This window comes from Trichoplax adhaerens, genomic scaffold (genome assembly GCF_000150275.1).
Source record: "Trichoplax adhaerens TRIADscaffold_13 genomic scaffold, whole genome shotgun sequence".
Taxonomy (NCBI): domain Eukaryota; kingdom Metazoa; phylum Placozoa; class Uniplacotomia; order Trichoplacea; family Trichoplacidae; genus Trichoplax; species Trichoplax adhaerens.
Window position 1 is genome coordinate 581,144 of NW_002060955.1, and position 11,970 is coordinate 593,113.

Here is an 11,970-nt window from a genome sequence, read left to right on the forward strand (position 1 = left end):
ATATTCTAAAAGGCGGGCTGATAAGTTACTAATTGTAGTGCGAAGTATAAACTGTAATCGTATCGAGGTGTAACCTCGTGTAGCTATAAATACCGATCAACTAATAATAAAATGCAGTTATCAATCTTACTCACGGAGTGAACTTATTATTAAAGAACAAAACAGTCTATATACAGCATTGAATCAGTTGACTAATTGGATAATATTGCACACTGACTTACTGGCTCAAGTTCGCAAATGTATCCGAATTCAATAAACGATCATTCCGTGTAAACAATGATATTCAAACATTAGAAAAAGTATAGTCTGTTCAAGTAGACTAGTCGGTAAAGCTAATACTATATTGCTAAATTGAAGGGGCAAGTAGATAATACAATTAAGCGGCGATCGAATTTAATTACTGTTTTTTACTTTAGAAAAAAAGTTTTGAAGTAACTTTGTCCAAATACGACATCATCTTGAATCAATTTATTCATACTAGAGCTAAAACATTTAGCCAATGTCTCAACCATAAAGGGATCCAATAATTCAAACTCATTAAAATACTACTTTTATGTTGTTTTATCACCGGTTTAATGAATGCAACATAAACAATTCACGCGTGCAATTACATTACTCAAAACGAGTATAACGCTTAGGTTGACAACAGAACTATGTTTTCTTTCACTTAACTTAAATTGTATATGATGTATTCACGGTAATTCTTGATCATGCTTTTGATTGATCTACTTTGCAATTTTATATACGTCATAAAGGTTCCAGGTAACAAGTCTATGACTTTTTATATCACCTATATCCAAGCCTTAATAACTCTAAAATTGCAAATTAAAAATAGTCAATCGCGATTAGTAGACAGAGGTGTATCCAAACATGTTCGTCTAGTCGAAAGGCTATCCATTCGTCCTATCCTTCATAGTTTTAAAATTGAATCTTTAGTTATTCTTCAATAACTAGACATAACCATTACTAATTAGCTATAAGGTTGCAATAGCTTATTCTATCAACTATAAATCGAACACCCATAAGTTGATAGAGCATTATCGTCAATATTCAGTCATTAGCAGATAATCATATAGGGGGAAATGAATTATTAAAAGGTCAACGTTTAGTCAGTATAACAAAACAAATTTCATTCAAGTAATACGAATACAGAAGTAGAATAAAATCGTACAATAAATATTCACACAGAATCAAATCGTATTCTTGCATCTGCAACTACGACAATTCATGCTTCTAAAACTCATCAATCAAGGCAAGAATAGCATGTACAGTATCATCAAGGGAAATACCTTTTTTAACATTTTCTATTCTAGATTTGTTCAATATCATTATTAGATGGATGATATCAATACTTCAAATTCTGGTCATCGTACATCATCACTGACAAAGACAATAACATATAAATATAGAATTTTATTTGTTTTCAGCTTGATAACACCTAATATTCAAACAGAATGAGCTTTGAAGTAGCATTACATGACGAAAACTTTGCCAGCCACCAAGATAATAGATCATTTTTAATTGAAGTCCTCATTTGTAAGGAAACCTTATTATTTCTTTTCATTGAGAAACATCAATCATTCTTACCAATATAAGATCTGACAGCTGAAAGTTACTAGAATTAAATACGACTACCGAACATGCAATATTTACGGTAGGTACTAGTGAACCACGTACAAAATATAGATCGAGTAGTGGTTATGTTAGTATTTTGCTGTAGATGAAAACAAATTGATATCCAGTTTATACATTATAATAATAATTGGATTTCGTAAAGCATCAGTGAAAATATGTGCATGACCAACACGTACTTCTTTATTCTCTCTATCCATCTACTCCCCTTAAAAGAATATGATCATTACATGCATCATTAGAAAGTACGAATAGTTCAATGTTATGGCTTACGATATTAATTACAAGCTAACCAAACAACCTGTACGCGATTCATTAGATTCTACTTGTGCACTCCGGCTACTTTTACATACACGATACATATACAGTTCAAGTTTGTTTTATTTTATATTTCGCATTCGATCAATATGGCAAAGTCGAGCATTTACAAGCTATCATTTAATATCGGTTATAAGTTTCGTTTAAGAGTATATCTTGTTTCATTGTTTGCATTTTAATTTATCTGCGATATTAATGTAATGTTATAGATCCAAAGAAGCACTTTTTCCAAACTGCAAATACAATTGGTTTGGATTGGACAAGATTGGCTGCAACTTTGGATCAATCCATCGATGTCGATAGTATTAAAGATAAAGAAAGTAAGGTTTTTGACCAAGCGATGAAATTTCTCAACAAGTGGTATAATAAAAATTATCCAAATGTAAATGTTGATCAGCTTCAAGCAGCTTTACGACGAATAGATAGGAACGATATTGCTTTGGCTATTAAGCCCACTAAGACATGAAAATATTGTTGCGTAATGGCATATTTTTCAGTGTAATGCTTGTCTTTCGAATAGTAAGTACGATATTATAGATTGAGAAATTGATTATAACTATTAATCCTATTAAGAACGGAACTGTATTCGTACATGTGGTTGATATTGCGCTTTATTTAACAACTACTTGAAATCGATTAAATTCTATTTCTTTATAAATGAAGTAAAAAACTTAAGCAAATTTAATACTCTTTACACTTTGTATTAAGGCTATCATCAGTCATAAAGTAATTTTCAGCTAATTTGTATATCAATTATCGAGTGTAGTGTGCAGTTGTACAGCCTCTATGAGATGAAAGAGGAAAGCAAACTAGACTTGATTTGTTAAATACAATCAAAAATTTACTAGTATTAATTTTACTATTGTCTTTTCTTTTTGTATACTTATTTGGAGTCTGGTTGTATCTATTTACACTTGTATTCGTTCTGTATTCTTATTCGACTGCTTTGGCTTAAATAGCGTGTAGTAAGCTAATTCTAAGGCTCCAACATAAAATCAGACTATCAAGATTTATATAACCATGTTCAATTTTATTACAAGGAAAAACAAACTGTAGCTGTATCTGCAACAAACTAGCAACAAGAACCCCTCGATGCATATGCTAATAAACCTAGCACATGTCCTATTAAGTAATTACAGTGAAAATCCGATTCCTTTAATGATGTTGCCACATGAAAATGTTGTAGCAACCTACAGCGCACTCTAAGCCTGAATCTAGACTGTACTCTAAGCATGATTTGATATCGACAGTGCCAGCGTGGCGAGTGGATTCTAAACCATTTGAGTTCACAATCACTAACTCAAAATTTAAGTTATTAAAATGGAGCAAATCTCTAACTTGATACAATTAGGCAGATACCGTCTTTAGCGTTAACGTATCGTTAGTGCTACTGCTCGTTGCGTTACTACTGTATTCGTATAGCTGAAATCTCTGCAACCAGAGCAACTTCTGTTTCAATCATTCAGTATCAGATTATTCACATATTAGTCAATAAAATCATTTTATAACGGCCAAATCAATTTCTTCGCTCAATATAGTGAATACAATATATTTCAACTATATGTTTGCCAAACTGATACAAATAATTGACCATCATCTAGCAGGAGTAACCGTAACTAACTGCTCTATACTAGTAACATTATTACTTATTCGATCTACAAATCATGAATTACATATGCTTGACTGGAAATACTACTAGCTTAGTCATCTAACATAGGCACATAGAGGTAAAGCAGTAACCATGTACTTATTAACATCCACCACTTGCTTTCATTATTATTGCATATGCTCGCATATACAATAATTAACTACTTTTTCCAATCCTACCAGGATATCGGAATCCGGGGAAGTTATTATTCTAATAACCAGTTCAACTTCACTCACATTGCGGCAGTCCATGCGATATCCACAAATCAACTAATTGTATAAAATCGAAATAAAAGCATTAGAAAATACATTGAAAATAAGCATACGAAAGCAAACTGCGTTATTAGACCAATTGTAAATGCCGCTTTGCTTAGGAAGCATGAAATTTATGCAGATTACCCTAGATATTAGCAGTTACATTTCCAATTCTGCTATGCGTCTGCCAAGGCACGTTCTTGGCCCCTAACTAAATACCGTACGGCTAAGAGGATTAAAACGATATTGAGAGGACGATGTTATCCATCTTTTAGGCTTTATCTTTGTTGGCTGATCATGAAACCATTCATCAAATGGCATCATATGGTAACCGAAAATATCCTAGTCTGGAAACAATTTTTAGATATACCATTGAAGTTTTGGATGATATTCAGAGTAGATACAACGAAATTAATTATTATTGTAAATCGATGATCAATTCGATATAGTATCTTAATTTAGCAAGTTGATAATAGTAATTAATGAGCTCAATGCTTTCAACAATAAATCTACTATTAATCTCAATCAGTTGCATAATAACTTTACAGTAATCGTATAACATGGAAGAGAACATTGCTTACTGCATATACTTCACAGTACAATATTTAGCAATATACCTCGGCCGAAACTTGATACAAACCTAATACTGGGTCTTTATCAAGAATTCCAATAGTTACAACAGCAATCAGATATATGCTAGTTGTTGTTTAAACATACAATTCGGATATGGTGAAATTACTTTTATTAAACAATATCTATTCTACTCTAACATACCGTTCGCTTTGCTTTAGTAGATCTCTTAGGTACAACATCTTTTAAACAGATAAACTAGCAGGATATTTTCCTTTCTTCAGTACACGGCGTATCTCTTGGTATAACTTTTCTTGAATGTCAGGATGTTTGCCCAATATACAGTGTCCACAGCACTGTGTTGGCTGACTATATAGACACGCATGGATATTGGCAAAATACCACTTGCAATTGCTATCAAAAACAAGCGTGGTAAATGACTGACATACTAAAGTTATCGTTACTACACGTAGTAAAATTGAAATAATTTTCAATATTACGAAATCCCCTTTAAAGAATGGTACACATACGAAAGAGGTCTAATTTCATCTGGAAAGACAAGACCATCTCTTTTGGACAATCTTATCAATGTCAATTGCTTTTGATGATATCCATTACTTTTGAGTAGCGTTCGTAAAGACCAAATGAACGGTAAACCATCAGGTTTAGGCATCTCTTGCACAGGTTAGGCCTTCATGATATTCATTATTGTTGCTCTCGGGTGTTTCATGTGTGATTTCGGCTGTTGACTGGAATACAACTATATTGAGCAAAAACAGGTCCAATGGTAATGAATGATGCCGGTGATCTTTGGCACAGTTGTATTAGTATTGTAATGGTGATGAAAGAAGAATGATTCCTTATTATTCCTATACTCCATCTTGCTAAATACCTTTCCAAATAGGATGATTTAGCTGACTCGGATTTCTTTCACGGATTCAAATAGTCTTCAACCCGTGCTCTAGCTGCAGCTGCCCGTGGTTCGCTTCTGATATTGCCGGCTTGGGAAATGTTCAAGCCGGCATAAATTACATGGCGATGAAAAACAGAAGCAGTGCAGTCAATCACTGTAATACAACCATTATTGAGCAAAACAGGTCCAATAGTAATGAGTGATGCTAGTGATCTTTGGCACAGTTGTATTAGTATTGCAATGGTGATGAAAGAAGAATGATTCCTTATTACTCCTATACTCCATCGTGCTAAATGCCTTCCAAATAAGATGATTTTGCAGACTCGATTTCTTTTCGCGAATTGGAATAGTCTTCAATCCGTGATTCGCTTCTGATATTGCCGGCTTGGGAAATGTTCAAGCCGGCATGAATTACATGGCGATGAAAAATGGAAACAGAGTTGACTATAATACTTGTACAACCATTATTGAACAAAACAGATCCAATAGTGATGAATGATGCCAGTGATCTTTGGCACAGTTGTACTAGTATTGCAATGGTGATGAAAGAAGAATGATTCCCTATTACTCCTATACTCCATCGTGCTAAATACCTTTCCAAATAAGATGATTTTGTAGACTCGATTTCTTTCGCGGATTGGAATAGTTTTCAATCCGTGCTCCAGCTGCAGCTGCCCGTGGTTCGCTTCTGATATTGCCGGCTTGGGAAACGTTCAAGCCAGCATGAATTACATAGCGATGAACAATGAAAGCAGTACAATCACTGTCAGTACCAAATATACCTCTACAAGCAATCATGGCGTAGAATTTCAGCTTAGAAATTGTCGAGATCGGGATCGCAAAAGTAAAATGGAGGTCGCTGTTATGCCAGTAATGGCAGCTTTTGGTGTGGTTACTTCTTGCTATAGCAGATCGACTTGAGTCAATTTTTTTATAGGAATTTCTATCAACTATTTTGAGTGTATGGGGTAGTATACTGATTTCGAATGCCACACCCTTGACAGGCGAGCACACCGATCCAAATCTGCAAGACCTGATGCTTGCCCGACGGCATGATCTGAATACGATCTCATACTGTATACTATATCGTAACACGGTACATGCGTTGTAACCCTGTCTTTCCACTGCCAACTTGGTAGGGGTGATGTAACTTGGATGGTGAAAGGTGGTGTGGCAGATGGAGTGATTATGCGCAGTCCATTGCAATGCTATCGCCATCATGGCTTGCAGTCTTTTCTCGAACATGGCGATCAAATCACTGGTTAACTTGCAATTAAATAGAAATGCATTCAATTTGGTACTTAGAACGATGGGCAATCTACCTGTCTTCATCGTTCATGACAATAGAACGACATCCAAACGTTGGTTGAACTGCAAGAGCAACGTTAAAAGAACCATCGGTAAGTTGGAGAGTAGCGAGTCCGTAGTCCATCAATACAGTACTGTATAATAAGTAAGTGGCTTAGGTGTACTATGATCATCATCAACGATGTTGAGCCATGGAAAGGATTGCTTGCAATGCTTTCCTACTAGAGTATTGAGTTAGACTGTTAGAAGATGAGATAGGATCGAGATAATGCTGTCGAAGTGTACAGTGATTATAGGCGAGGAGATGAATTAGGTGCTTAATCATCATCTCCATCATCATATGGAGCATGCGACCATGGCGTACTACAGTCGTTTTTCGCCATGCCCATCGTCTAGGCAACATTAATCATGCCATGGAAGTCATCAGTTGATAGCTTTCCATCATAAATAGACTTGTCTGTCCATTTTCTATATCTTACGAGTATCATTAGGAATGGTTATCGAGAGTACGATCAAGTTGATGTAGAATTGTATTCGACTCTACAACGTTGTATGAGGTGATAGAATAATGTTGCAGATGAGTTGCATACTGTTACCGTAGAATATCGAGTGCAGTAGTGATAGTTTGAAGGAAACCAGCTACCGCAATGACTACCTAGAGCCATGTAACACAAGCATCTGTTTTTATATAAAATCATAACGATTAGTCGTTAAATAGCAATGCTGTACACTTGATTCCAGCAGATGATTAGATTCCCTATTACCATGAAAGTGATTTACGTTCTACTTAACCAGCAAGAGATTACAACGACCAGGCAAGGAACCAACTCAAGATAGAATCAATCAAGTTCAATTTGGTTCCATCATAATGCTATGATTCTGTGTCATGGCAGCCACTCACAGCCGCTAGTGCTGTATTAAATTGTGATAGAATCGATTAGCTTCAAGGAGTTGATCCCCTATCGATCATACTGTACGTATATTCGGTGAAAGTACATGAGGAGCTACTATATATTAATTCTAATCAAGAGTTAATCATGTTTCCGGGCCACAACTCGTACTAATAGATTGTTCTAGTATTGGAACGAAGCCGTTATAGAATCAAGTTCAATTACGTTTTTCCTACCAATTATGTAAGTAATGGATGCTATGCTAAGCTTAGGAATTACTTCAGCGATCATCTGGCTTAGCCCAACTTATATCAGCAAATTGCTCTATTGCTGAAATCAAACTAGGATAGAGTTGATGAAGTTCAATCACAAGATTCCCTATTTATAATTATCATTGCAGGAGTATTGCTATGCTACAGTAAGTTATAACAATACCTTTGAAGCGATCTTGTATCTTGGTCTTAACGCGAAGTCGTAATTAATGTAAATTTGGCCAAATTAAGTTAAATGATCCTCTCCGATCATGCGCTTATAAAGACTTCATTATGGTACAACGCTTAATCAAGATAGTAGTACAACGTTGACGTTTCTAGGCGGTAATATTTATACCTGCAGATTTCTACAACATTCGAATCGATCAGGTTGAATAGATTATGCTCTGCCAGTCATACGCATACAAGCAATCACTTATAAGGCTATACTCAATCCAGACCATTCTTGAATGATTAAATTTTTGCCTGCAATTCATACCTGTAAATTTCTCTGATATCTAAATGAATTCATGACAGAATTATTCAAACTAGATTGAACTCTTTTCTATTGTACACGTTAACTCATTCAAGATGATACTGATACAGTCAAATTTCTTATCTGCCATTCATTTCAGCAAATTGCTTCAATGTTGTAGTGAAATGAAGATAGAATCCATAGAAAAAAAATTAAACTATTCTCTACCCGTCATAAAATGAGCTCAGCTCGATTCCATTGTAGTGGTTATCATTGGTAGCATAAAAGTTAAACTGTATTTGATAATCAACTGCAGATTCTTTGCTATCGTTTAGGCTATAATAAATGATGAACGATTCATGACCATGCTGCAACTAGAGCAGTTTACTTACAGAAAGAGTAATAATTTCAATTGCTTTAGAATCAACGTGATCATTATCGTATCCCTATGATGTTGACATCTTTTGTCATTTTTGAAATATTGTTGACATTGATCATGGGTCTTCTATTGCAGATCAGTCACCTTACCATGGCTTAACTTATTCATCATCCAAGCAAATCCATACAACAGGTAATCGTACACATTGCATCTTATTACAAATTAAAATAAATACCGATATTTAATAAAAAAATCCTCGCTTCGATTTACTTCGACACTACGTTGATTAAAATTGATATTATTGATTTTTGCCTTTAAAAGTATGTTGCGCTAACTTTACTGTACGCTATAATATTGCTACAAATTAAACTAGTATACTACTATAATTGATCTTGACAGCATCTAGGTATAATAAAGATTATTATAAGGTTTTGGGCATATCCAGGAATGCCTCTGCAGATGAAATCAAGAAAGCGTATTATAAGGTAAAGCTTTTCGCTATAATCGATACTGGGTTCGATCTAGTTTATCATGATCTCAACCTGTCGTATAGTAGAGAATAATAAGATATAAGCATTTTTTACGACATAAAGGCATATTTATCAGAAATTTTTGGTAATAAAACGATATATTTGTATCGTATCGGAATTGTCTTGACGTTATAATTGATTGATTGAATAAACTTTGTGAATATTGTGTCTTGAACTATAGCTGGCCAAGCAGTATCATCCTGATAGAAACAAAGATGATAAAGAAGCTGCAAAGAAATTTACAGAAATTAGCGAAGCTTACGAGGTAGGAAGTTATTGACATTAATACATTATGGAGACAGACATTCAAAGCCTTAGTAATAGATTAGAGATTATTGGTAATAGTATAAATAACCAATGTTAATAAATTAATAGTTGTTGCGAAAGCAAATACAATTTCTGTATTCTAAATTATTTCAATATGTTTATTTTAATCGTATTTACATTAGATATTGAGCGATGCAAGCAAGCGATCCCAATATGACCAGTATGGAACAGCTTTTTCGGGTGGTGGTGCCGGTGCTGGTGGCGCAGGTAGAAACTTTGTCGCATATTGTATACAGCAATTACGGCCTGTTAAGTCATAACTGCAACAATTTATATATTATTCTATATAATTCTCCAGTATCAATAGAGAAATATATGATATCGAAATAACTTTTTGGCGATATTATTATCTTGAGTATTTTTCTGATTAATATTCGTGCACGCGCTTTTTTTATCACTAATTAAAGGTTATTCGCAAGCGAGTGCTGAAGACATATTCAAAGAATTTTTTAGTCGTGATGGTCCATTTAGAGGTTTTACTGATTTTGGTGGTTCTCAATTTACAGATAGCACTCAGGTATGAAGCTACAGTATTTATGAAGATTAATGTATGTTGTGCCTTAAATTCAACTTTGTTATCTTGTTACTATTGTGTCATGATGGTAATTACACTACTTGACTTGGCTATGCCCTACGCGATGCCTTTTCCTTTATAAAACTCTAAAAATGCATATGCTTTAATACTTTAAATTTCAATCCATAGTTTCTACTACGCCTAACCTTTATGGAAGCTGTTAAAGGCTGCCGTAAAGAAATTGAAATTCCTATCAGTGCCAATTGTGATAGATGTAAAGGTTCTGGTTCAGAACCTGGTAGTAAAATTGTAACATGCACTACGTGTAATGGGACTGGCCAGGTAATTTATTTCAATCTCAATTAAATAGGAAATATCCTTAGCTATCTCATTTATAAAGTATAGTAATGGTAAATTGTTCTTGCCTAATGTAATGATTTACGCTATTACATTTAAATTATAGCAATATATACAAACTGGCATTTTTAATATGGCTGCAACTTGCCAAAGGTGTGGCGGAAGAGGTCGCATAGTTACTAAACCATGTAGAAGCTGTAGAGGTCGTGGCACTGTAAAGAAACGCGAGCGAATTTCTATACATGTACCTCCAGGTTGATATTTTTAATTACGATCTATGGCTTAACCATAGATAGTTTTCTTAATTGATTATTATCTTCGTTGTTGTTATTAGGTGTTCAAAAAGGACAAGCTATGGGAATACCTATTAGCAAATCTGAAGAAGTATCTGTCGTTTTTGAGGTTAGTTGCAATTATAACTGATTTAATTTATTTCTGTATTCATTTAAATGGATTTTTTTGCGAACGCTTTCTTAATCGTAGTCTTTGGAGTTATAGCTGCTGTATTAATAGAATATTTATGTCCTAATCGTACTAATATCTCCTGATGTAGGTATCAGAAAGCAGCGTATTCGAACGTGATGGTTACAACATACATTCGGAAATTGAAATTTCAGTTACTCAGGTATTTTACTCTTATTTGAAGCTGTCATACTTTGGTTTTGTACGTGACCAAGAGATTTATGTATGGATGGGCGAAGATAATTTCTATATTTCAATCATTGCTCGGTATAGGCTATACTTGGTGGTACTATCAGGGTTGATGGAATTCATGGCGCAGTTAATATTAAGGTAATAATTTCTAGGCTTACGATTTTACGAATTATTGGAGATTTTTGTCTGTGTAACTTAGATATGGAATATATTAGCATTATTATGTTCTTATTACAATAGATCCCGCGTGGAACTCATTCTCATGAAACTATTAAATTATCTCAGCGTGGTGTGCAAAAATTACAGAGTACTGGGAAAGGAGATCATTTTGTTCATATTAAGATCAAAGTGCCACGGTATTTAAAGATGAGATTACGTAACATTTTATGCACTGATAATATGCAGTATTGCAACGACCTCTAAATTTTCTCACCATTAGCAGTTGTACTCCTGTGCTATTTATTTCGGTATAATTTATTTAAATTTACTAAAATATCATTGTTATTGATTACTTGCAAAATTCCAGGTCTCTAACACCGAAACAGCAAGCATTAATTTCTGCCTTTGCCGAAGAAGAGAACGAACGCAAAGGTACCGTAAACGATGTTAACGATTCACCAGGTAGGAAATTCTACTATATGATCGTAGAATACATAAAGTTTTTTATTTATTCTGACTATAAGGTAACTTGCGAAGGGTTATCTAACGCTTACACTTCAAATATTATACTTGTGTTTCATTTGTTATACAGAAAGCGAAAGTTGGCTAACGAAACTGAAGAGAACATTTGGATATGATGATAGTCATGATCAGATAGAAGGTGAATATGACGAGAGGCGAGAAGAAAAGAAAAATTAAATACTGGCGTTTAACCTATTCATCACAGTTTCCAGACTGTTTTTATTATACAGTATTGTTGTTTACATTATTGGCCAAATTTATACCATCTC

At 34.3% G+C, this 11,970-nt stretch overlaps 2 protein-coding genes across 2 annotated transcripts in view; both read left to right on the forward strand.

The window, feature by feature from the left end:
• TRIADDRAFT_60002 (uncharacterized protein) overlaps nt 1-2,416 on the forward strand; it is a gene marked incomplete at both ends in the record, with an annotated part of 6,565 nt that extends 4,149 nt beyond the window's left edge. The window contains one exon of the mRNA XM_002115971.1: nt 2,160-2,416. Coding sequence (XP_002116007.1) covers nt 2,160-2,416 — 257 coding nt within the window. The remainder of the gene's footprint in view (nt 1-2,159) is intronic.
• A 4,138-nt stretch (nt 2,417-6,554) lies between these two features.
• On the forward strand, nt 6,555-11,970 carry TRIADDRAFT_64241 (expressed hypothetical protein; the record flags this gene model as incomplete). The annotated part of the gene is made up of 14 exons (XM_002115972.1): nt 6,555-6,735; nt 8,774-8,830; nt 9,038-9,123; nt 9,350-9,433; nt 9,618-9,702; nt 9,903-10,012; nt 10,199-10,351; nt 10,473-10,620; nt 10,701-10,768; nt 10,920-10,991; nt 11,102-11,158; nt 11,261-11,376; nt 11,547-11,641; nt 11,772-11,970. The coding sequence occupies 14 exons, from the start codon at nt 6,555-6,557 to the stop codon at nt 11,876-11,878; spliced, it is 1,419 nt and encodes a 472-aa protein (XP_002116008.1). The 3' UTR covers nt 11,879-11,970.